The 27,741-nt window shown below is 32.8% G+C and overlaps 1 protein-coding gene across 1 annotated transcript in view; it reads left to right on the top strand.

Annotated features, from left to right (window-relative positions):
* UBA6 (ubiquitin like modifier activating enzyme 6) overlaps nt 1–27,741 on the top strand; it is a 91,905-nt gene that overhangs the window by 35,598 nt on the left and 28,566 nt on the right. Inside the window, exons 7-20 of the mRNA XM_055342445.1 lie at nt 1,158–1,238; nt 4,271–4,393; nt 6,383–6,506; nt 8,156–8,259; nt 9,711–9,773; nt 10,568–10,644; nt 11,236–11,302; nt 18,045–18,188; nt 19,481–19,548; nt 20,837–20,915; nt 22,038–22,118; nt 24,407–24,484; nt 25,794–25,975; nt 27,255–27,360. Coding sequence (XP_055198420.1) covers nt 1,158–1,238; nt 4,271–4,393; nt 6,383–6,506; nt 8,156–8,259; nt 9,711–9,773; nt 10,568–10,644; nt 11,236–11,302; nt 18,045–18,188; nt 19,481–19,548; nt 20,837–20,915; nt 22,038–22,118; nt 24,407–24,484; nt 25,794–25,975; nt 27,255–27,360 — 1,377 coding nt within the window. The remainder of the gene's footprint in view (nt 1–1,157; nt 1,239–4,270; nt 4,394–6,382; nt 6,507–8,155; nt 8,260–9,710; nt 9,774–10,567; nt 10,645–11,235; nt 11,303–18,044; nt 18,189–19,480; nt 19,549–20,836; nt 20,916–22,037; nt 22,119–24,406; nt 24,485–25,793; nt 25,976–27,254; nt 27,361–27,741) is intronic.

Genomic DNA, 27,741 nt, shown 5'->3' with positions numbered 1-27,741 from the left:
AGAGAGGCAGAGACACAGGCAGAGGGAGAAGCAGGCTCCATGCACTGGGAGCCCAACATGGGATTCGATCCCGGGTCTCCAGGATCGTGCCCTGGGCCAAAGGCAGGCACCAAACCACTGCGCCACCCAGGGATCCCTGAGTACTAGGTATTAATAAGACTGATGAATCAATGATCTCTATCTCTGAGACTAATAATACATTATATGTTAATTGAATTTTAAGAAATAAAAATCAAAAAAAAATCTGGACTGAGAATCTAGTTCTGTCACTTGATAGATGAATAACCTTGGAAAAATTCTTGACCTATTTGAGTCTACATTACTTAAGATAAAATTTGATTATAAAAACTCTAATTACCTCACAGGGTGATGATAAGAAATCAAGCAGTAAAACTTATAATTTGCTATTTTAAATAACAGAACTTGGTGGTTTCACTAATGATACTGTCATAAAGCAAAAGTCATTATATTATGAATCTGTTGAATATATGAAGTAAAAGTAAGCTAAGTCCACTAATGTAATAAGTAATCAAAACTGTATGATACTGGCACAAAAATAAAAACATAGATCAATGGAACAGGATAGAAAACCCAGAAATGAACTCACAATTATATGGTTAGTTAATCTTTAACAAAGGAGAAGAGAATATACAGTGGGGAAAAAGTCTGTTCACCAGTGGTGTTGGGAAGCCTGGACAGCGACATGCAAAAGAATGAAACTAGACTATTTTCTTACACCAAACAAAAATAAATTGAAAAGGGATAAAAGACCCAGTAATGAGACTTGAAACCAGTAAGTTCTAGAAGAGAGCACAGGCAGTAATGTCTCTGACATTAGCCATAGGAACATTTTTCTAAATATATCTTCTGAGGCAAAGAATATAAAAACAAACATAAACTATTGGAACTACAACAAAATAAAAAGCTCCTGCATGGTAAAGGAAATAACAAAACTAAAAAGCAACTAATGTAATATGTTATTTTTCCTTTTGCTATTCCATAACTCTGAAGGTTTTAATCTTAGAATAGAATACAATCGGATACTGTTCTTTCATAAAGAAAACAATGTTTTTAGCATAATGCAAACTTAAATGATTCTGATTTAGAAGTATATTTTACCAAACTAATTGTTTATCTTCTTATATTCTTCTTAATAGTGTGTAGTATTGACTGAGATCAAACTTCCATTGCAGAAGAAGATCAATAACTTTTGCCATTCTCAGTGTCCTCCAATTAAGGTAATAGTGTCATTTAATAATGACTTGTAGTTAAGCAAAGAAAGAACACTTTGTTAGAATTTGTAGCTTTTCAGTGGGTTATTTAAGAAGTCTTTTTACATAAGGACAATCACAGTAGTATTTTCCTCTTTAATTTTGGCATCACATTCATTTCCTATTTTTAAAACCAGGATCTAAATTTGACTTATAGAAAATTGCTAAAAGGAAGAATTAAGGTTACGAATGGAAGGGATAGTAAATATTGAATTCATCATCTAAGTTTAAATATGGCATCATAGTGGTTTTCAAGAGGTTCATTGGTTCTTGTAACAGATATTCATTGAGCATGTGCTACAGATAGAGTTGTAGGCCTTAGGAATACATTAGTGAATAGGACATACAAATTTTCCTACTCTAGAAAATTGGCATCCAGTAAGGAAAATACATAATAAAAAAGCAGATAAATAGATAGTTTCAGGTCCTATGAATAAAAACCTAGGTAAAGAGTATAATGTCTGCATGATGTTGGGATGGGGACCAGTGCTGGTTCTCTGAAATTGAAGGTCAGGGAACTCCTGTCTGAGGAGTTCAGACATCTGAGTAGAACCCTGAATAATGATAAGGAGCCAGCTATGGAAAATGTCGGAAAGAACATTCAAAACATGAAGAATAGCAAGTATAAAGACTTGCAAGTGTAAAAATTTGCTTAATGTGTTTAGGGAACAATGAGAAGCAAGCAAGACCAGAATGGAGTTTGGGTAAAGAAGAGAGAGAAGTAGGAGTACAAGTTACCAGACAATTAGGTTCAGAGAAGTAGTTAGCGGACTACTTTGAGGAGTAATTTAGATAACTTTGAGGATAGCTGAGTTTTGTTTTTTAGATAACTTTGAGGATAGCTGAGTTTTGTTTTTTTTTTTTTTTTAATATTTTATTTATTTATTCATGAGAGACACAGATGGAGAGAGGCAGAGACACAGGCAGAGGGAGAACCAGGCTCCATGCAGGGTGCCTGACGTGGGACTTGATCCCAGGTCTCCAGGATCACGCCCTGGGCTGAAGGCGGCACTCAACTGCTGAGCCACCCAGGCTGCCCCAAGGATAGCTGAGTTTTAAGCCCATGAGTTTTGACCTGATTTATATTTTTAAAAAATCACTCGTAATGTGCTGTATAGAAAATAGTCTAGAGCAAAAGTTTTCAAAGTATGGCCCATAGATACTGAAAATTCTTGAGATCTTTTCATGGGGTCTCCAAAATGAAACTATTTTCATAATAATATTAAAATGTTACTTGTTTTTTCTCTCTGATTCTCTTATGGGGCACAGTGGAATTTTCAGTCTAGATGATGTGTAGTGATATTATTGTTTTGACAGCTAATGGAATATGTGTATATTCTTATATTTTAAATGTTTCTCAGTTTTAATTTCTAATATAGTAGTTATAACCCAGATAAATAAAAGCTCTTTCAGTCCTCAGTAATTCTTAAGAACATGAAGGAATCACGAAACCAAAGAGAGAGCTGTTGAGTTAGAGTAGAGACAACTAGACCAGTTGGAGGATAATGCAGTAGTCCAGATGAGAGGCGCTGGTGCCTTATTCAAAGAGAGGTAGAAATAGATTGTAAGAAATCATTGAATTTTAGATATGAGAATCGATGAATGAATACAAGTTGTGAAGGAAAGAATGATCAAAAATGACTTATAGATTTTTCTGGAGTAATTGAGTCTTGGTGACTGACATTTGGAAGACCAGAAATAGGTTTAAATCGGAAAAAAATCATGTTTCCTGTTCAGCTACATACATATTACCAGCTCCACCTCCTTTATGGGGTTACTTATTCCTTTAGAAAAAAACTATTTGTTCCTTTGAGATAGGCACTAAGCCAACAGTCATTACTCTATTAAATAGATGTGCTAAAAGTTTTTGGATTGTAGTGTTTACGTAACATTTACATTCTGTAGAACATTTCTGCTGTGGTTCACAATTTAAACAAATGAATAAGATATAGGATAAACTTAGGATAGGGCACAGAAGTTTTACAAAATAATTACACTGAGTTATGAACTAGTCTTTGTTTATATAATTGATAATACTTAGTCCTACTTGAAAGTTGTTTTCAAAAGAAATTGTCATCAAGTTTGCAGCTTTTAAACTTAAAGTTTCTAAATTTCTGCTCAGTTTTGTCTCATAAAAAATGCTGTGTGTACCTATTTTGAGAGTAAAGGCGGTGCATGATCCAGTAAGAGGTAATCTTCTGTTAACTCTTTCACTACCTTATGTAATTAAGGTGGCATAAATTACTTTAATGGGCTATGTTTTTATATCCAAATATGAATAAACTTTAGTTTTTGTTAAAAAATCACTTTATACAGGATCATATGTGTTATGGAATAAGAATTTTTCCTTTTATTGTTAACTCTCAAAATAACTTTGAGCACAAGTTTCTTTGCAGATTCTTACAGTGGAGAGAGTGTATGTGTTATAAAAGTCACTTTTAATAGAGCAATGATTAATGATTGTGTTCAAGAGTCTAATTTTTACCTCTCTTGACTTTGATGTATACTGACAGCTCCTCAGCCTCAGTTTGTTGCCTCGATTTTCAGCTTTTAGCTCTGTTCTATTTTTCCATTAACTTTACTTTTAACAAATGGACACTCTTTTTTTTATTTCCTCAAATGAAAAGTAAAAATTCGCTGCTAAGACCATTGAACCAAGATGTTTCTTAAATACTTTTTTTCTTAAATACTTTTTTCTTAAATACTTTGCTTGATTTTTTAAGGCAAGGAAAGAATTTTTGTTACTTAAAAATCAGAGAATGTGTAATGATGATGTGCTGCATCTTCTAATTGTATAACACTAGACATCCAGTCCCAAATACCAGTATCCTGATTCCTGAACCAATTTACAGACAAATAATGTATTCTATTTGTGATCACTTTATATCCGAAAGGATAATCTTAACTATAAATAAAGTTGTCGTGAAAAGGTTTAAAATAGTAGACATGCGGGTTTTTTCTTTATGTGAATAGATAAACTTGTTTTTATCATTTCATAGTTCATCAGCACAGATATACATGGAGTTTGGTCACGATTGTTTTGTGATTTTGGTGATGAATTTGAAGTTTCGGATACAACAGGAGAAGAGCCAAAAGAAATTTTCATTTCAAATATAACACAAGTATGGTTGTATATATTTATTATTATATATGTATATGGTTGATTTTTTTTAGATTGATGTGAATACAATTTTTTAAAAGGTGATATTAGCAAAATACTGTAACATGCAATATTTTTCATTTGTTTTATGGTATTTTAAGGTAATTTATAAAAGAATATGTTAATTTCTTGATTGCATTATATTAAAACCAAATTTAAGATTTAAGTTAGGATATTAACAGAGTATCTGGATTCCTTCTAACATTATTTAATAATCAATACATCAACATTTACTTATGTCATAAATTTTTAACTTTAATTTGTTTATGTTGTGCTCCTATTGGACATGAAGTGTGATTCAGTGTTTACTGAACTGTATTTATTGTGTTAGATCACGGAAGTACTAAGTATGTTATAAGCCACCTGGCCCAACAATGGACTAATAGGAAGATGCATGATTAAGTTAGAGGCAAAAGCTTTTCTAAAATTTGTTATATTTCTAGAATATTTGGAGGAGGAAAAGAGGTATAAAAATTACCCTTCAGATCAGAAAGTATGAACTTTCTAACCACGTTTTCTTCATATAAGCTTAAGGTATTTATTCCGTAAAAGAATTGAAAAAATCATCGTGATCAATTTTTGCCACTTGTTTTTTAGTCTAAATCATTACATTTATTTGCATTCTTTCTAATCAGTTTACATTGAAGCTCAAAAGATGCTAAATAAAAGGGAATGATAATATACCTTGACCTAATAGTATTTGTGCCTCTGTCTTTATGGTTGATTTTAATCCAGCCAGTGTAATGTTGCCTTTTCACCCCTTTTTAAGAAAAATGCATTTAAAAAATCATTCTGTGTATCTCTGCTTATGGAATGACTTATTATTCAGCCTTTAACCTTTGTACTTGTGTTTAGTTTGTCCCTGAGAATACCATACGGTTAGAATAGGCTCTAGGATATAGTATGGATTCTTGTATTGCATTGGTTTTTTCTTTTATTGAATAGTGTGCAAAGTATTAAGGTTATCCATAAAGAATTACAAAATACAGTAAGTGTTCCTGTTTAACTTAATCTGCAATTTATTCTTTTTTTTTTTTAAGATTTTATTATTCATGAGAGACACACAGAGAGAGGCAGAGACATAGGCAGAGAGAGAAGCAGGCTCCATGCAGGAAGCCTGATGTGGGACTCCATCCCAGAACTCCGGGATCATACCCCGAGCCAAAGGCAGACACTCAACCTCTGAGCCACTCAGGCGTCCCTATTCCTCCTTTTTTAATAAAACCCTTACAAATTTTATTCTTCTTGAAATATTGGTAAACCCACACTAGGTTAATTTTATCTATATGTTTATGATCATAATTTATTTCTTAGCCAAATTATTAAGCCACAGCAAAATTTTTAGAATCTTTATAATTATGAAACAGAGAATGACAATTTTAGATTTTATGTAGATTAAATAAATATTACCTTATTCAAGCAGTGTTTTGGATTATATACAGTTAGGAAATTTCTGGGCCTTTGACCTATCTCATCCATCCTATTTGGTAAAATAAGCCAGTTTCTTATCCTGGTAAGCTGGGCTACACAATATTTTCCTTTATAGTGTTGCAAGCTTTAAATTACCAGTTTTCTGACTTTAAGTCTCTCTCCTTTCTTATATTTCTTTGATCTTCAAAGTTAGACTCCTCTTTTTTGCAGAATTTTTGATAACGTGACTTTAAAACTTATAAAAGACATTCAAAGTTATTAAATATATGTCACAAAAATCTTTGTGAAATATTTGAACTCCCATGTAGAATCTCTCTTAAACATAAAAATTCTATTTTAAACATTCATAATAAAATAAGTTGATCATTAGTTTGCAGTAATCTTAAAAGGCTTGCTTTTACTAAGAAAGGAAAGAAAAATCTTAGTAGTTTGATTGTTTCAAGAATGTTAGATAAAATGGTCCCTTTTGTGTAAGATTTGAAATTTGTACAAAAAAAGGTATACGTGAACTTGTTTTTAGGCTAATCCTGGCATTGTTACCTGCCTTGAAAATCATCCTCACAAGCTTGAGACAGGGCAGTTTTTAACATTTCGAGAAGTTAATGGAATGACAGGCTTAAATGGATCTACACAACAAATAACTGGTAAGTTCATGTGTTTTACTCATTCACTTATACTTATTTTTCAAAACTTTAATAGTTCAGACAGTCTACTCAATGTTGAAAATACAACATCAACTCGGACAAACGTGATCTAGTTTTTGGCCTCAAAACATTCAATCCAAGTGAGGAGATGTTAACATTAAGCAGTGATGGTATATATAGAGAGTACAGGCATTCTGTGAACTCTAAATATAGCAAGGAAATCTACCGGGTCTTGGACCAGCAGAAATAGGGACAGAGTATCTTGATTAAAATTGCATGGACTTAGGAAGGTGGTGTAAAGAATATTCTGTGCAGAGACAATAAAAGGCAAACAATTCAGGAGACTAAAAGATACAGTATGGCAGGACTGGCAGTGGGAGTTGAGATAGAAAAAGTCTTAAGGCATTTAAGAGGAAATTTCATAATTTTATTAGTAGGTAAGCAAAGATTCTAACATGGGCCACTTATTTATTCACTTAGGGAATTCAAGGAAGCTAGAAAGTTTTAGAAGATAATGAGGACAGTTTAGGCTCAATGAGTAGGGTGGCAATGAACTTTTCAAGTGGAGACATGTTTTTGCTTATGGTTTGGATAAAAGGAATGAATGAATGTTATTGCAGGCAAGTTTGTGGGTTTGCTGGCAAAAAGTTGAAGGAATTTGCTTTTTTTAATAGACTGAGATCATTTCCCATAGGAGAGGAAAGGTGCCAAGGTCAGAGATTGAGGAGAGTAAACATTTTTTAAAATAGATTATCAGACTTCATTTAGTGCCCATTTGAAGTTGAAGATAGTGAATTTTTAGCAGTTAATCTGCATAGTTTGTGATTTTCCTACAGCCATGTTTAGAAGAGTTAAAGATACTGCTAAACATCTTGTAACTCAAAGTTAGAATATTTACACCTGTTAGCTAAGAACAATTCAGGTTTTTTTTAGGATATTTGAAAGTCTAATTATATAATTACTGTATAGACCAATAAGTGGATTACCGTCTTTTCTTGTAATGACTGCAGAATGGATCCTTAGGAGAGAAGAGAATCAGTCCCTATTTTGAACTCTTTATAGTAAAACAATTTTGGATCTAGAGTTAATGAAGCATCTTTGGTAACAAAATTACTGGATTTTGTTTCCCAGACTATATATAGATATGCAAAATACAGGTTAGGTCATTGACATTAAAGAATTTTTATCTGTTTTTATAAAAATTGACTAAAGTAACCATTTAGGTTTATTGTTATTTTAGGGTCTGTGTAATGCAGGATTGTGATGGTTCAGAGTCTTGAGGAAGGCTACATGTGAAATGTTCCATTTGTCTGCCTATCTATTCATTAGCCAGTACCATACTATATTTTAGTATTAATTGTATATAATTAGTATCAATATTACTTATTGATAATAAGTTTTATAAAACACCTCTCATTACTATTATCCCCCCTCTGAGTTTTCTTGGTTATTTTTAAGTCATTAAGTTCACACTGGAAAAATAGTCTGTCCAGTTTTCCACACTGCCTGTCCCCTTTATTTATAAAATTAGAAGATCCCATTATAAGTATATTTTTAAATTTTTATAAATTAGTAAAAATTAATATCTTTGTCATGATAATCTTCAAATTTAAATATATCAGTAAATAATTTTCTTATTTTTCTTTTAGTGGTATCACCATTTTCTTTTAGCATTGGTGATACTACAGAACTGGAACCTTATTTACATGGAGGCATAGCTGTCCAAGTTAAGACTCCTAAAACATTTTGCTTTGTAAGTATTTTTTTTTATTTAAATATATTTATTTGCAGAAGAATGACAGAAAAGAAAAAAGTAATAGAAAAATCAGTTAACCAGTTGATTTAGGAGTTGAACAGATTTTTGGTTTGTAATTTATACCCACTTTGAGGAAAATGGGATTAATTTAAGGAAATAAATTTATATAAAAAAAATTTTTGGCTAGAATACCAGTGCATATGATTGAGGTATATAAGTTACCTTAGAGGAACTATACTTTGGTGAATCACAAAGAATTGATCATACTTCTTACTCCCTAAGACAAAAGATAAAGCTAATATGTATTTGAAAGATTTACCAAGCATTGAAACAGTTACTACATTGTAAAAGTAAAAGTAAAAGGAATATTTCTTTTATTTATCATACTTTTCAGTTCAGGTTTTTACATTTTAATTCTAGAAAGTGTATATATGTTGGAAATGTAAAATAAGACCTATAAACTGGCATTGAAAGGAAAATGTAATTATCTAAATAAAAAGAATATAGTAGCTACTCTGTACCGAGGAACTAAGGAGTCTCTTGCCACTTAAATACATAGGCTACTTCTCAGTATAATCTGTGTAGTACAGCTCTTATCGTTTTTTTGCGAGTTCTCCAGGTTTAAATTGATTGCCTTTTCTTTTCCAGAATAATTATTAACCGTAGTCCTCTACAGGGCTTTGTCCAAGCCAAAGTTAGAACAAAACAACAGATTAATACAGTTCATCAAATCTGCTCCTACATGATTTCTTCTTGCCCCAGTTTTAATTTTGCTTCAGGTTTATGCCCCAAGTAAATTTCAGATTAAGTGGGTGTTGTGGGGGAATGGTTGGTTTGCTGGCTGGGTTTTTTGGCCTTTGTGTGTTCTTTGCTCCACACGGAAAATTACAGTTGAGTATTCAGGTCTTGTCAGGCATAACACATCTTGATAATTTGATAGCAGAACAATATGATAGCTTTTTGACTAAAACAGATTTTGCCTCATATATAGGTGTTTTCACCAATTCTTCCTAAATACACTATGTGCAGCAGGTTCTCTAACTGCATTTAACTTTTTTTTTTTTAAGATTTTATTTTGTTTATTCATGACACATAGAGAGAGAGAGAGACAGAGACAGAGACACAGGCAGAGGGAGAAGCAGTCTCCATGCAGGGAGCTTGATGTGGGACTCGATCCTGGGACTCCAGGATCAGGCCCTGGGCTGAAGGCGGCGGCGATGAACCGCTGGGCCACCAGGGCTGCCCACAATTAACATTTAAACAATGAAGCATAGCAATTGAGACAAGGGGTGATGGGCAATGGTAGCTCTTTCACATTTCAGTTAAACCATATTAGCCCTACCATAAATAGTTCAGACTTTTGGGAGAGATGCACTGCTTTAGTGCTCTGTATATTTTGTTAGTAATCACTCACTTGCTCTGAAGTAATAGTTTATGTTTCTATTAAGGAACCATTGGAGACGCAGATAAAACATCCAAAGTGCCTTATTGCGGATTTTAGCAAACCTGAGGTAAATAAACTCTTTGTAGGTTTGAGAGAGGCAGCAGAGTGGGGGTTGGGAATTGGTAAGAGACATTGTAAAGTTAAAAGTAGGGAAACCATGTACATACTTTTCTGTCAGGTTTTTTATAGTAAAGGTTGTATTCACATATCTAGAGTTGACTCCCAACTATTAAAAACAGGAATTTGTATCAAGGAAAATTTTTTAAAATAATAGCAAAATGTTTTACTTTTATAATGATATGTTAGCTTTAGTATTTAAAAAAATGATTTCAATAATTTATGCAAAGTGATCTTATTAAAGATTTTCTGAACCATGTAGAGTTTTATATGATACATGTTTCTTCCTAAAAACCTTGGAAACCTTTATTCTATTCTTTTAAATCCCTGGATATAATTTTGTAGCAGTGAATATATGTGTGATAAGAATTATATTAACAGTTTCTAAATTTGTAGATGTTGATCAGGAAAAAGGATTAGGTAATATTGATCTCGTACAAATGTTTTTTGTTGGTGTTTAGTTGATATTACTCTGACTTTCATATGGATAATGTACTAAAAACTGGATATACCACTTGGGGTTGACATGTGAATCTGTTGCTTAAATATAGCTTCATGGCCTTGAAGTCAAGTTCTTTAACCTCTCTCTGAGCTTCAGCTTCCTCATCTGTTAAATAGAGAAAATAATAGTATTAAGCTAATTAATTTATTGTAAGAGTTAAATAATATTTAGTGTTAGCACAGTGCCTGTCTGGCACATATTATATTCTCAATAACTTGACCAAATTTTAATGTTCTAAATAGGCATCTTTACAGATTCACACAGCAATGCTTGCCTTGGACCAGTTTCAGGAGAACTATAATCGCAAGCCAAATATTGGGTAATATTTTTTGAAATGACTTTTTTTCCTTATTATAAAAGCAATATTTTGAAAATGATAGCTTAAAAAATTTAACAAGCAACTAAAGCCCTATCTTATAGCTGCAACATTATAAGAGACACTAAACTGTATAAACATTATTATGAGCTCTGGTCTTTTTTCTGGTGGGAATGGAAAGATGAATTTATAAAAATGGAATTATGCTAAATAAGAATTTTCCCATTTTGAAGTCTTCTGAAGCTACAGCTTTTTAAAATAAAAAAATCTGAGAATTACTGAATTATGAGTCCACTATGTATTTTCTACTTTCTAGCCTATCAAAACAGAAGTATTGTTACAAAAATATTTTGCCTTGTCTATTTAAAACTAAATCCTATTTATATACTACCTATCCTTAGGTAAACATGATTGTTAATTAATGTATTTATGAATTAGTTACCTTCAAGCCAGGGAAGCACTTCATGCTAACTGGCTGGCAAAATTCCACTTTATTTTATCCTTACATATTTCTTAAATTTTAGTTTTGAATATGACTTGCTATTTATAGCATTTGAGAAAATTGAAATTGTGGTACTTTATTTTGAATCCTAGGTGCCAAGAAGATTCAGAAGAACTCTTGAAACTAGCAACATCTATAAGTGAAACCTTGGAAGAGAAGGTGAATATTCAAAGTTATAGCCATCAAAAAAGGTGTAACATATAAACATTCTATATATTAATATATTAATATATTATATTAATATATTCTATATTATATTAATATTCTCATCCCAGTTTTGCTGCTTATTGACTCTGATAGTAGGCAAATTACTTGAATTTGTTCTGCTTTAGTTTTTAGAAGAAAGAGTATGTGGCATATATTAATTACTATTTGTTGCTGCTGCTGCTGTATTTTAAGACAGCATTAATATTAATATTATCTTCTGATTTACTTTGTTAACCCACTGAAACTCACTATATAAAGTTGTAGGTGTTCCTATAAATCTTTTATCCACTATATATTGATATCTCTTAGTCTCATCTTGCATATTATGTTTGGACATTTCACTTAGAACATTGTTTTTTCATCTTATGATGCCAATGCTTGCTGGCCAATAGTTTCATTTTAGCAGATAACAAAGTAGAAGTATTTGTGCAATTAGTTGAAAATTTTTTGTTATTATACTATAAAAATGAGGAAATGAAAAGTATTAACATTAGTGGTTAAGTATACTATCTCATATTTTATGTGATTAAACAAAGAAGGAAATAATGTATTGAAAACAGTGAGTCATTAACCACAAGTTAAAGACCTTTTATGCATATTTAGTGGTTACAGAGAAGTGTGAAAAGCTAGAAATAGATTGATGAAGTATGTGATTAAAAGGAAGGATAGGATTAAGGATTCATCAGGTTTATTGAAATAAAACTTAAATTCCACCCTTTTTAGATACAGAATTAAACAAAATTGTGTATGAGATTAAACTCTACACAGTTAAGTCAAAGTGTACAGTCATGTATCCACTGCTACCATCAAGATATAAAACATTTTTGTAACGCCAAAAAATTCCCTCGTACCTCTTTATGATCACCTCCCTCTCCCCCCAATGCCAAACCATCCATCCAGTATAGTTTGGCCTTTTCCTTAGAATGTCATGTAAATCATGCAGTATGTAGCCTTTGAGTCTGGAGTCTTTTCCTAAATGTAATGATTTGAGTTTCATCCATGTTGTTGCATTCTCATTCCTATTTATTGTCGAGTAGTATTCCATTGTATAGATGTACCACAATTTCTTTTCCCCTGTAGCAGGGGACATTTGGTGGACATTTGGGTTTCTAATATGGACAATTATGAATAAAACTCCCACAAACATCCATACAGATTTTGATATGGACATATGTTTTCATTTCTCTTGGGTAAACACCTAGTAGTGTATTACAGAGTTAAATGATAGATGTATGTTTAATTTTATAAGAAACTGCCAAATTGTTTTGCAGAATAGCTGTAGCATTTCCACCAGAAGTGTATGAGAGTTTGAATTGCTCTGTATTCTCTCCATAACGGTATATATTATCTGTTTGTTTGATTTTAGCCATTTTAAAGTGTGTGTGTTAGTATCTTCTTTTGGCTTTAATTTACATTTCATTGATGATTATGAATTTGGTATCTTTTCATGTGCTTATTGTCACTACTATGTCTTCTTTGATAAGCTGTCCTTTCAAATCTTTGTCTACTTTTTTTTTTTAAGATTTTATTTATTTACTCATGAGAGACAGAGAGAGAGAGAGAGAGAGAGAGAGAGAGAGAGAGAGAGGCAGAGACACAGGCAGAGGGAGAAGCAGGCTCCATGCAGGGAACCCGACGTGGGACTCGATCCCACGTCTCCAGGATCAGGCCCTGGGCCAAAGGCAGGTGCTAAACCGCCGAGCCACCCGGGCTGCCCTGTCTACTTTTTAATTAGATAGGTTGAGTAAGAGTTCTTTTTATATCCTAGTTATCAATCCTGTATGGGATACATGTTTTACACATATTCTCTTCCAGTCTTTGGGTTGTCTTTTCATTTTATTATAGTGTATTTTTTTTTAAGATTTTATTTATTCATGAGAGACAGAGAGAGAGAAAAAGAGAGAGAGGCAGAGACACAGGCAGAGGGAGAAGCAGGCTCCATGCAGGGAGTCCGATGCAGAACTCGATCGCGGGATTCCAGGATCATGCACTGAGCCAAAGGCAGGCACTAAACCACTGAGCCACCCAGGGATCCCACAGTGTATTTTTAAAGAGATGATTTTAATTTTGATAAACTTAAAAGTATAAATTTTTTGTATGTGGTTTGTACCTTTTTTTAAATCTAAGATCACAGCTTTTGTCCTTTTGTATTTTCTTCAAGAATTTTTATAGTTTTGTGAGTTCATTTTTGCATACCATACAAACTATAGGTCAAGTATACGTAACCATAACTTATATTTTGAATTAATTTGGTATAGTTTTGTACTTCTGGAAGTTTATTTTTTTTATACTTTACTAGGCATAGATTAAGATTAATTTTTTTGGATATAAATATCCAACAATTTGGGCAGCCCCGGTGGCGCAGCAGTTTGGCGCCGCCTGCAGCCCGGGGTGTGATCCTGGAGACCCAGGATCGAGTCCCGCGTCGGGCTCCCTGCATGGTGCCTTCTTCTCCCTCTGCCTGTGTCTCTGCCTCTCAGTCTCTCTCTCTCTCTCTCTGAATAAATAAATTAAAAATCTTTAAAATAAATAAATAAATAAATAAATATCCAACAGTTTTAGCCCATTTGTTGAAAAGATAATTATTTCCTTATTCAATATTCTGGGTATTCTTTGTCAATAATTTATTGAACACATATGCATAGGGCTACTTCTGAACTCAGTGTTATCTTTCATATCTTTCATTGGTTATTTCTGTCCTTTTGCTGGTACCATCCTATCTTGATTACTACAGTTCAGTGCTAAGTCTTGAAATCAATTTTGGTCTCTAGTATATTTCTTTTTTTTTTTTTTTAAGATTTTATTTATTTATTAGAGAGCAAGATAGAACAAGCAGGGGAAGGGGCAGAGGGAGAAGGAGAAGCAGGCTCTCCACTGAGCAGGGAGCCTACTTGGAGCTCAGTCCCAGGACTCAGGGATCATGACCTGAGCTAAAGGCAGACGTATAACCAGCTGAGCCACCAAGGTGCCCCTCTAGTATATTTCTTAGGAAAAGCTCAGAATTTCCTTTTTTTTTTTTCTGAGTTCTTACCTATTTTAAATATTTTGGGTAGCCTCCATACTTGAAAGACAACTTGGCTGAATATAAAATTCTAGGCCCTTCCAAGATCTATAAAGAACTTATTAAACTCAACACCAAAGAAACAAACAATCCAATCATGAAATGGGCAAAAGACATGAACAGAAATCTCACAGAGGAAGACATAGACATGGCCAACACGCACATGAGAAAATGCTCCGCATCACTTGTGATCAGGGAAATACAAATCAAAACCACAATGAGATACCACCTCGCACCAGTGAGAATGGGGGAAATAAACAAGGCAGGAAACCACAAATGTTGGAGAGGATGTGGAGAAAGGGGAACCCTCCTGCACTGTTGGTGGGAATGTGAACTGGTGCAGCCACTCTGGAAAACTGTGTGGAGGTTCCTCAAAGAGTTAAAAATAGACCTGCCCTACGACCCAGCAATTGCACTGCTGGGGATTTACCCCAAAGATGCAGATGCAGTGAAACTCCGGGACACATGCACCCCGATGTTTCTAGCAGCAATGTCCACAATAGCCAAACGGTGGAAGGAGCCTCGGTGTCCATCGAAAGATGAATGGATAAAGAAGATGTGGTCTATGTATACAATGGGATATTCCTCACCCATTAGAAACGACAAATACCCACCATTTGCTTCAACATGGATGGAACTGGAGGGTATTATGCAGAGTGAAATAAGTCAATCGGAGAAGGACAAACATTATATGGTCTCATTCATTTGGGGGATATAAATAATAATAAAAGGGAATAGAAGGGAAGGGAGAAGAAATGGGTAGGAAATATCAGAAAGGGAGACAAAACATAAAGACTCCTAACTCTAGGAAACGAACTAGGGGTGGTGGAAGGGGAGGAGGGCAGGGGGTGGGGGTGAATGGGTGACGGGCACTGAGGGGGGCATTTGACGGGATGAGCACTGGGTGTTATTCTGTATGTTGGCAAATTGAACACCAATAAAAAATAAATTTATTATTTTAAAAAAATTGAAAATACGAAAAAAATAAAAATAAAATTCTAGGCCTTGTTGTCTTCAATGTTATCTTACTTTGTATCTTATTGTTGAGAAATACGATGCCAGCTTAATTTTCTTATTCTTATAAGTAGTCTGGTCTTTCTGCTTTGTGACTTTGTATATTTTTTCATCTGTAAAGTGTTAATAGTTTTACCTGTTTATATCTCAGAATTGATCATTCAGTCCGTTTTCCCAAGTATATACTATGAGCCCATTTTGATACATAGATTCAGATTCTATTTCTTATCCCTTTGAGGGGAGGTGTTTGTTGATGGAATAGATTATTTTTGTACTTAGTTATTAAATTTCTGATTTGGGTGAGGTTTTTTTTGTATGTTCATTTTCCCGCATCTCCCAAATATTCATTAAGGATATGTATATATATATAATTCACTCAGTCAGATTTTCTCTGCCTTATGATTAGTTTGGAGGAGAAATTTTCAGTAGCTGAAATGTTTTTATTCTAATTTTGTTTCCTTCTTATATTAGTTTGATATATAAATTGGTTTTTCTGCATATTTTTGGTGCAGGGTAAGGGTTTTGGATACTTATTCAGATTGCTACTTCTAAAAATCCCTATTCTCTTAAGGTAACTGGAAAGGGGTTTCTTTAATGGTTGGGTTTTTGGGGTTTTCCCATTCTTTAATGGATGGGGTTTTGTTTTTGTTTTTGGTGAATAGGTATTAGTGTCTTGTGAATCTCTGATTTCTGTCAAATCCTTAACTTACTCTCTTACTTATCTTAACCTTCTATGTCAAAGGATATCTCCCTCTTTTTATTTACATCATTCTCTCCCAGATAAGTTCTTTCACCATAGTCAGTGCTGAGATCTGCTAGATTTCATAAGTGGTTCAGTATTTTTTGCACTTTGTGTAGGGCCTTCTGTTTTCTCAGAATGATTTGTCACTGTTAAAACTTTCATTCTCTTTTCTTTGGTTACACATTTCCTGCTCTCTGTGCAGCCTTGCAACAGTATGACATCCAAAAATAGTTTTGTTGGAGTTTGGTACTTTTCTATTTATAGGTAATTTGAAGTTCATAATATTCTGTTTCTTAGTAATACTAAAACCCTGCCACCAGTATTTCCCCGAATTTGGTTTTTTGTTTGTTAATTAAAAAATAATAGAATCTTGGGAGATAGTGTAACCTAATGATAAGTTAGACTTTTTGAGTTCAGATTCTATTCTATTAGCTATAAAATCTTAATTAAATTCCTTTTTCAAAGTTATAGTTTTCCAATTTGTATGATAAAAATTATATTTCCTAGGACTGTTTTGCAAATTACATGTGAATTTAATATACAAGTCCCAGTAGGTGCTCAAATTACCTGCTTCTATTCACATTCTCATCACTGTTTTTAATATTATCACTACCACCAGTATCTCTGCATTCACAAATGGCACAGCTTAAATGAAAACATAATCTAATTTGAGTTTAGTGCTAAATAGTTGAAAAATAATGAAATCTAGAACACCGAAATAGAGTGGGTGGAATAGTAAGTAGATACTAACTTCTTTTTGTATCACAGATATCGTTGAGAATGTAATAAAAGCCCTTCCTTTTCCTCCTAAATGCAAAAGTTTTATTTTACATACAATTTCAAATCCATTGAGTCCTATTTGAATCTTAAGGTTAAGATTAAGGTTACTAATGTTGAAAGAATAGAAAGAGAAGCCAGAGCTCATGAAGAGATCTTCCTCACAAAGAAGAAATTATACCAATAGTTCCAGAATCCAATTCTCCAGTATTTCCTTAAAAATACTCTTAAATAGGGATCCCTGGGTGGCGCAGCGGTTTGGCGCCTGCCTTTGGCCCAGGGCGCGATCTGGAGACTCCGGGTCGAGTCCCACGTCGGGCTCCCGGTGTATGGAGCCTGCTTCTCCCTCTGCCTGTGTCTCTGCCTCTCTCTCTCTCTCTCTCTCTCTCTCTCTCTCTCTCTCTCTGTGACTATCATGAAATGAATAAAAATTAAAAAAAAATTAAAAAAATACTCTTAAATAAATCTTATTTCAAGAAACATCGTGTCAGTTTTTAAGTATGATAATGAGAACTTCATAATGATTGGGTCTTAAATGAGTATGCAAAATAACCATTCTCAATTTTTTTTTACTAACAACCTATTGCCTCATTATTTTTGACCCTTTTACTTTTTATTTACCACTTCAAGCACAGACTGATAGCTCCTTATCATTTTTATAGATTATTTTATCTTTATTTTCATTTATTTAAGATTAAGGGTTTCCCATAGTTTTCATTAAATGAAAACAATTTTTTAAAATTCTGGTTTTTTATAGATGTTGATTGACATCACAGATCTGGTCTTTAACAAAAATTGTGAATGCTAGATATTCCCGTTAATCTTAAATCTTGCCCTAGTGTAACATAGAGATTCAGAAAGCAAAAATATGGGCAGTTACTGGTAAAGAGAAATACTTAGGGTAACTAACATACAGTAAGATTGTAAGATTTACTGTAAGATTGGAACTTTCTTTAGCATTTAAAATCTGTTTAGCAGGGAAATTGAGTAACTTTTTTAGAAGTTATAGTAATTTAGTAATTCTCATACTAAACCGTTGAAATTATGAGTGTCTGTGTAAAAATTGTTAAGATTATTGCTTTTCATGACTTGTGTTTCAGCCAGAAGTAAATGCTGACATTGTGCATTGGCTCTCTTGGACTGCTCAAGGTTTTTTACCTCCACTTGCTGCAGCAGTAGGAGGTGTTGCCAGCCAAGAAGTATTGAAAGCCATAACAGGAAAGTTTTCTCCATTGTGCCAATGGGTTAGTTTTGTATTTTAATATTTTTTATACTTATGATTAAATTTTCCAACCATACAATGAATATCTGTTATGAATTAAGTTTTTATTTTTTGTTCTGAATTATTAATATAAAAGCAATCTTAAATATTTTTTGATGCGTGAGTTAGATGTGATATGCCGCCAAAATTTAATTCTCTAATCAAAACTGACAAGATCATTGGTTGAGGCTATTGGACTATAACCCAAAGTTGCATTCTAGGGTATATTTCCCTGATTTGTTAGAGTGAAGGAATGAATTTTCTACTATTATACTTAGTTTCTAGTACTATTAGCTTAGTATTCATGGGATAACAGTTCCATGGAATCTTTGGGCATCAGGAATCTTCTGAATCCCTTCCTAGGTTTAAACTTCTAAAGGTAAAAGCATAGAAGTAGTGTAAGTTTGAGAACTCTATGGGGTAAAAACATCTCAAGAAGGAATAAAAAAGAATCCTCTCTATTACTAAAAAGAATAATTGGCAGAGGGTATCAAAGGATACTATTCAGGCCTTTTCTTTTTTGAATCCCCACATTTTGTATATAATATTTATCTATTTTGTGTTTTAAAAAGTATCTACATAATGCTATTTTGCCTCTGAATCACTTGATTTATTTTAAGAGTACAAGTTAAGTTGTAGATGTCTGATTTAGATATAGCTGTTAACAATATGAGGAAGTATGTTATTAACAATTAGATTCTATATTATTGTAGTTAAATAAACAACCATTTAGTTATGTCCAAATTTAGCCACATAGTTACTAAATGAAAATGAGAGTGAATTCTTTTTTTTTTAATTAACTTTAATTTCTTTGGTATTTTTTTTAATGCTATAATTGTGGCTTCCTCGATCATTTCCTCTATGGTATATGTAATAAATGACATAATATACCGAAGATGGAAAATAAAATTTGGTACTTTCTTATCTAAAAATAATCAGATTACTTATTCAAATGTAACTGAAATTGAATGAGGCTTCCAGAGTTTTTATGGAATTATAAATAGATTTGGAGGTGAAATTTCCTTATGTGTGCTAAAATTGAAAAATGGGTGACATGAATCAAACTAGACTTTTTAACAGTTCCTTCAGGTTTTAATAAAGTAATATAGGAATGTATATTGTATAAAAAACAATATTTTTTAATATATTGTTTTACTCAAGGTTGGCATTTTTATCATTTTTTTCTTAATGATTTTTAAATACAGAAGAGAAAATTTTTTTTAGCAATTTAATGTTTATACATAGTAAATTGTGTTTTTATCTTCTACTTTAAAGTTATACATTGAAGCAGGAGATATTGTCAAATCCCTAGACAAAATTGAACGTGAAGAATTCCTCCCACGGTAATTCTGAAATTTTTCTTTTTCTCTTAGTTGAATGTTTGCAAGAGACAGCTACATTAGAAGAATTTTTACCCGAATATCCATTTGTTTCAGATGTCTTTTCTCGTAATTTTTTTCTCTACTTAGAGGTTAATGTAAAAATAATGTAATAACTTTTTACCTTTTTATAAATAATGAATATGAAGTTTTAAATTGTGTGCCATGAGAATAGTTAGCATTCAAAATACTATTCTGAATTGAGATGAAAACAATTGCTATCTGCAACTTTTATTTATATCAGTCATTCTTCATCTTTTTGAGTCACAAATCTCTGAGAATCTGATAAAAGCTTATAGAATCACTCTTCCCAGAGTTTTGCCTCCAATTTAAATGTATTAGCAACTCCAAAGCCCTTCCATAAACTTCTCTAGGAAGCTTTATTAAAAATCCCTACCTGGGGGCAACCCCCAGTGGCCCAGCAGTTTAGCACCACCTTCTTTAGCACCACCTTCGGCCCAGGGCGTGATCCTGGAGACCTGGGATTGAGTCCCATGTCGGGCTCCCTGCATGGAGTCTGCTTCTCCTCTGCCTGTGTCTCTGCCTCTCTCTTTCTCCGTATCTCTCATGAATAAATAAATAAAATTGTTTAAAAAAAAAAAAACCTACCTGGGATGCCTGGGTAGTGCAATTGGTTAAGTGTTAAGTGTCCAACTCTTGGTTTCAGCTCAGGTCATGCATGATCTTAGGGTTGTGAGATCAAGCCCTCCATCAGGTCCACATTCAGTGTAGAGTCTGCTTGACATTCTCTCTCCCTCTCCTGCTTCTACTCTCCCCCCCCCCCCATCTCTCTCTCTCCCTCAAATAAATAAATCTTAAAAATAAAAATTACTCCCTTACTTGATCTCAGGATCATGAGATCTAGCCTGGCCTCAGGCTCTGTATAGGGTATGGAGCCTGCTTTAGATTCTCTCTCTCCTTTTCCCCCTCCGTTTATGTGTGCACACACTCGCTCTCTCTTTAAAAAACAAAACAAAAAACAAACAAAACCCTACTTTGGGAAATTGTCTTTTCTAGATAAAGTCACCTTTACTTAAGTCATTTGGATAAAGGATGTTAAATGGAAAAAAAAAAACTGAGTTCTTAATGGAGTTTTTGTCTTTCAAATAAGATAATTTTCTTTTAGATTGGAGGAAACTCAGAGTATTCTATTTAAAATTCAACATTAAATTGGTATTAACAATAGTAAAACTAATTCTAATAATGTTTTTTTTATGCTTTTCTGGTTTTTGGTATATTTTACTTTCCTCAGAGGAGATAGATATGATGCCTTACGAGCTTGCGTTGGAGACACTTTGTGTCAGAAGCTACAAAAGTTGAATATCTTTTTAGTAAGTATAAATAATGATGAGAATAAGTAGTACAGTCTAACTGCTATTGTCTATCATCAGATTCATTTATTAAAGCAAATTTGAGTCTAAGTATAATTCCTGACAGAGTAGACATTTCAGTAAAAGTGTAAGACAGGCCAAATCCATTCTGCTTGCCTATATTTGTAAATAAAATTTCATTGAACACAGTCAAACCCATTCATTTACGTATTGTCTGTAGCTTCTTTCATGCTCTAATAGCAGAGGTGAGTAGTTGTAAAAGACACCATATGTCCTACAAAACAAAATATTTACTATTTGACCCTTTACAAAAAATGTTTGCTAACCTCTAGTATAATGAATACATTCAAAATTAAAATGTATGATAGTTTTGAAAATTAAATTATTTTCTAGAAATACATTCAAAATTAGATTTGGGATAGGATTTTTTTTTCATTGTTTAAATTTTTTTCCTAGCAAATAAAAGAAGATATAGATATAATCTGTCTTTTTAAATGTCTTAATTCATACATTGGCAGGATCTCTCTCCCCAGTACCATAAAACTCCCTTTTCCTGCCATTTATGGTTTTTTTATTATTATTATTCAGTCATGAAAATACCGCTGATTTTATAGTAATAGTTTTTTAAATAATGTTTTGAATATCAACAGCTGTTGCTGAGCTTTTACATGCACATAGAAAGTCTTAGAATAGATAGCTTCATCATATGAATTTTGAAAATTATAAACAAGAAATCTTTTCCATCAAAATATTGTACTGGTGTTTTGTGGCATTTGTTTCTGTCTCATGTAAATAATTAGCTCAATTGTTGGCTTTTGTTGGAATATTAAAATGTCCTCTGTTTAAAGGAATGGTAAATATTACACTTTTCCTAACTTGATTTATACCTTTTTTTTCTTTAACTGAAACAGTTATAATAGCATACACAATAAACTAGCTAGGTATTTTAAAGTAAAATGAATCACAAATGTTCAAATTATTTTAAAAAGTATATATATTACAAATCGGTATTTGAAGAAGATTAAGATGACATTTCCCTTTATTTTTTTTTTGACATTTCCCTTTAGTAAGTAGTCCTAATTGTGTTTAATCTGATACATTTTATTTTTCTCCTCTGTATAGGTAGGATGTGGAGCCATAGGCTGTGAAATGTTAAAAAATTTTGCTTTACTTGGTGTTGGTACAGGCAAAGAAAAAGGAATGGTAAGATACAAATCCTTGAGAGTTAAAATTTTTTTGTTGCTACTCATTTTTGTACTGTATATGACTGCATAGATCTGAAATAAGTAATTTTTGAGACAGAATTACAGTAGAAATCGGAAGATTCTGATTCTGCTCTGACCACTTTTCAAAATTATGTGACCTTGTGGCCAATTACTTTTAATTCTCTCTACTCTGTTTCTTTCTAATACTATGAAACTGGTATCTTTGCTTCTTACCTCACAATATAATTATGAAGATCAAATGTGAAAGAGCGAGGCATTTGGGTAGCTCATTCTGTTGAGCATCTGCCATCTACTCACGTTGTGATCCCAGGGTCCCGAGATCAAGCCCTCATTGCACACCCTGCTCCCAGCTTCTCCCTCTCCCTCTGCCTGCTGCACCCCCTGCTTGTGCTCTCTCTCTCTCTCTTTCCTGTCAAATAAATAAAACCTTTAAAAAAAAATGTGAAAGGGCTTTGCAAACTATTTAAAGCACATTAGAATTGTTATTTCTATTAATATTCCTTATTATTAAGTAAATCTTTAAGATGGAAGCTAACATTAGTGGCAGAGTTCTCAGATACAGTTTCAATTAGTGATTATCAAAAGAAAAGGGAATAATGTAAATATTGGTGTACAATTTAATTTCTTAAGATGATAAATGAGTTAATTGGGAAGCCGTGTCATATTTAAATAAAAATATATTTCACTAATTTGTTTTGCCTTTAATATATAAACTAGCATCCCAGAGTAGTGATTTCATAGATTCATCATGGTAACTAACAGTAAGTAATGAAATGCCTAAATTTATGCCCCAGTTCACATAGTTTAGTAACCTTGGCTTAATATTCCACTTAAAAAAGGTATTCATTGCTATCACTGTTATAGACAGATATTCATACGCACATATTTCTCCTGCCTTCGCATTTCTGAAATTGTGTTTCACAAACTACTATTAGTTCTAGGGGTTTTAAAACCATACCTTTTAAAGGTATTACTTTAAAAAACTTCTTGGTTACCTAAGTTTGAGAATCACTTGAGTATCTTAACTCCTTGGAAATTCATAATGCATACAAGCATATAAAGGTACTATAGTAAACAATCCTGCTTTCAGGTGACAAAAACACAGTAAGTTAATGTGCACTGATCTCTGTCCTGCAAATACATAGACTTGCTATATAAATTATTCTTTTTTATAGTGTTTACAAATGTAGCCAGCTAACTGGAAAGAAGGAAAGAGAAATCCCCAGGTTCAAGAATCAAGAGAGAAGTTTATTCCTGAGCTAAAAGCTGCAGTTACTCACAAGTGTTTCTATATTGAGCGTATGTCCAAAATATTAAATAGAAAAGGAAATGGGACACCTGGGTGGCTCAGCAGTTGAGCATCTGCCTTTGGCTCAGGGTATGATCCCGGGGTCCTGGGATTGAGTCCTGCATCGGGCTCCCCAGTGGGACCCTGCTTCTCCCTCCACCTATGTCTGCTTCTCTGTGTCTCTCATGAATAGATAAATAAAATCTTTTAAAAAAAAAATAAGAAAAATAAGTTTCAAATAATCAAGATCTAGTCAGATCTTGTAAAAACACTAACATAAGTGACAAATGCATTATGAATACTTTTCAGATTATTTTGGGTCTGTTTATTTTGATCTTGCATCCCTTAGAATATCTGCAAACTTTTTCTTAAACAGATTCCAACTATTTTAGGTTTGTGAACCAAGGATCTCTGTCTCAAGTCAGGTCAGCTCTGCCATTAGGACATGAAAACAGCCATAGACAGTACTTAAAACAAATGGCATGACAGTGTTCCAACAAAATTTATTTACAAAACAGGCAGGCTGCCTGCAGTGTAGTTTGTAGACCTCTGCTTTAGCAAGAGTTCCTTTCAAATTGAAACATTGCAGATATTCTTTCCATTGATTGTTGCAATTGAAAATAAATGTTTAGAAAGAAGAGCTAACTTCTCTATAGTTAATCCATCACATGTTTCTAAAATGTGGTGTTTAGTCTCTTATTTTGGTTATGAATAATTAGAAAAAAGTTTCAAACAGGAACTGTCATCAGTTTCAGCTGTTTTGTTTGACATGTTCCTAGGCTAAACATTAATTGTAGTTAAACATAATATAAAAATATTAATATTGGTAACCATTGGGATGTTTGTATTCTAATTACTTGTACAGCTAAGATAATTCAGAATAACTTGGAATTGTTTTAGTCTTTCTGAGCAAAGCAAAATAGATTTAAATTTTTTTTTCTTACACAATTTCAGCTTTTTTCTTTTCTTCACATTAGGTTACAGTTACAGATCCTGACTTGATAGAAAAATCCAACTTGAATAGACAGTTCCTATTCCGGCCTCACCACATACAGGTTTGTTGCTACTCTGTTTCAAATTTAAGTCATCTGTTGTGCTACACCAAAAAGAAGAGAGTTTCCTTTTTATAAATATGGTACTTGAACAAGTATAATGTGTTTTTATTTTATTAGAATCTCTTATATTATCAAACATGGGGAATGACATTTGGGACAAATATAAAATTATTTTCTGATGTAAAAACTTTTTTTGCATTGATTTTGGATTTAAAATCTAAGTTGTGAATCATGGGCAGTATTTTTTTCCATTTTATAATGAAGGTGTGTCTGCATATTTAATCTTAGAAACTAAGGATGTAAGCAAAAAAAAGAAACTAAGGATGCAGAGACTTTAAAACTTTAATGGATCCCACATTTGACACATTTTGGAAGGGAGTCTTTATTACACAATAAGTGAAGTTTGGCACTTAGAATTTTTTGCTTTTTGATCTTGCTTGACCATTAAACATCCTCTTTATTGTAAAATCATGCTGGGTTTCAGTCTTTCATAGAGATCAAAATATTTAAGAAAAGGATTTTAGTCAAACATACTTTTTACTTTAGAAATGTTTTTGCACTTTATTGCTCAACAGTGCATCGATAATCTTGGTAAACTAAGGAATGTCATTAACAGAAAAGTAACTACTAAAGTAGGTGGCATAATTGCCTCACCAATCCAAACACACAAAAGAATTAACAGTGTCTGTCAGGAACCAAAATATATGTCACACAATTCATTCACTCTGCATTTTACTTACAGAAAAACTTTTAAAGCCTGTTTTTTGCTTGTTTGTTTTAATTTTACTCTGATCCAACAGAGTTTACAATTTGTGTACTTAACAGCATTAAGAGGTAAAAACATGTCAGGATAACTCATAAAACAAACATATATAATAATTTTTAAAATATTTCCATCTAGAAATACTAATATTTTTGTAAGATTTCAGTACCAAAGTGTTAACTTCCCATACCTCTTCTGCAGTTATGATTTCTAATATTTTACTGAACATGTTCTGATTTTTTCCTAGGCACTTAGCAAGTTCAGACCTTAATACTAGGAAAAACACTATTAATAATTGATATTTTAAGAACTCTAAAGCACATAGTAGTTAAGATAGAGGCTGTTTAGATTTCCATTAATAATGTATTAATTATTCAGACTAATCTGGATTATTAAATGTAATATGACTATAATGAATGTAATTTCCACAAATGAAAGTGAAAGCTGGCCTCATTACTCTCATATAAAATATGTGGTAAGTTCACTCACGGCCTAGTTTTTCTGTTTAACACTTATTTCTTCTGTTTTTATTTGTTATTTGTTTAGAAACCTAAAAGCTATACTGCTGCGGATGCAACCCTGAAAATAAATCCTCAATTAAAGATAGACGCACACTTGAACAAAGTATGTCCAGCCACTGAGGCTATTTACAATGACGAGTTCTATACTAAACAAGATATAATTATTACAGCATTAGATAATGTGGAAGCCAGGAGATATGTAGACAGGTATGTTCTTGAAATGCAGGCTCATAAAAATTTTTTCTTTTGTTTTCACTTTTTTCCACACCTATTTATTAAAAAGTTACCCAATTTTCTGATCATTCTTTGTATTTCTGTCAAATCCTTTTTATGATTTTCCATTATACCTAAGATAAAATTCAAAATCTTTAACATGGCCTAAATGTTTTTCATGGAGTGTCTGCCATCTGCTACCACTTTAGCTTAAAATTTACCTATCTTTGCTGGCTCCGTCATTCTGGCCACACATTGCTTCTTTCAGTTTTTTATAAGGCATCCAACACTTTTTCACCTCAAAGACTTGTACATAATCTCCTTCAGATTAGGAAATTGTTTATCTTGTTTTAACAATCTTGACTCCAAATCTACCTACTTTAGTTTTTGTTTTTATTTTTGTTTTTTCCCAATCTTTCAGTTGCATCCCGAATGTCTTTATTTAAACAGACTTTATTCAACCACTAAGTTCTGTAGATTCTCCTATGGTAATCTTTCACAGCACTCTGTTTTTTCTGTCATAGTGCTTATTTTTATTGATACACTAATTGGTATTTGTTTCTTCACTAAATCACTTATTCAGGGACCATTTATTTTCCCATCACTGTATCGTCAGTGCCCAACATATGTCATTCAGGAAATATTGTTAAATAAGTAGATGAATGAGTGACTATAATGTGTACACCTTACATAATTTTCCTTACCTCTTTATATGACTCTCTAATGTTAGGGTTAGAGAACAGATTTATTAACAGAAGAAAATTTACCAGTGGAGAGTGTAGTGGAAAGTTGGTAATCTTGGGCAGAGGAAGAATAAAAACTTTAAGAAATTAACATGTATAGAATATAGGTATTGAACGTATTAAGGAGGAAGATTAATGTTGTTTGGGAGAAAAATAACATTGAGAAGATGCAGTAGAACAGAATTTGTAGGCAGGAAATAACCAAAGAAGAAATAGGAAGCAAGAGAAGAAGGGATGCAGTACATTAGTTAAGAGTTAACCTAGAGTAAAAGAAAGTTGAAGCCAAAAATTTAGTAGTAGTCAAAGAAGAAGAAACAGACAAAAAATTACGAGGTTGGGCAACAAAATTTGTGGGAGGAGCGGGACAGAAATGATAAATGCATTATTTGGTGGTAATGTATCTGTTTCCTGAGATACTACGTCCAGAAGTGATCAGTGTGTGAAATGATTAACAGAAGGTGGTGAGATGTCCTCTGCTTACATTGTTATTGCTCACTTAAATGTTTGTTACCTGTTATCTTTTCAAATAGCCGTTGCTTAGCAAATCTACGACCCCTCTTAGATTCTGGAACAATGGGCACTAAGGGACACACTGAAGTTATTGTTCCTCATTTAACTGAATCCTATAATAGTCATGTAAGTGAACTGAGTTTTTGAAGTAAATGTTTATCTTCTTTATATCTCATAATTTTTATATATCATTTTTTTTCTCTTCATTAGCAGATTTGATTTAGCTTTCCTAATCTGTTAATCTGTCAGTAATTTCCTTGCATATATGCATATGCATTTTTTTAAAGAGAACTGAACTTAATTTTTAAATCATCAAAATTTTGTTTCTGGTGTTTTGCAATCTCATTCTTGTCTTTACTGTTTATTTCTCAGAGGTGCTTGATTGGTTTTCTAACAACCTTTGAACTGGTGACCCATCCAAAATCTTATTGAAGACTCAGTTGTTCCATGGGAGGAAACCAAGCCATCTATATATGTAAAGCATATAGATGTCACTTTTTTTTAACC

Source organism: Nyctereutes procyonoides, unplaced genomic scaffold (assembly GCF_905146905.1).
Source record: "Nyctereutes procyonoides isolate TBG_1078 unplaced genomic scaffold, NYPRO_anot_genome, whole genome shotgun sequence".
NCBI lineage: Eukaryota > Metazoa > Chordata > Mammalia > Carnivora > Canidae > Nyctereutes > Nyctereutes procyonoides.
The sequence above is the reverse complement of the archived record's forward strand: the minus strand, read 5'-3'. Positions and strand labels throughout refer to the sequence as shown.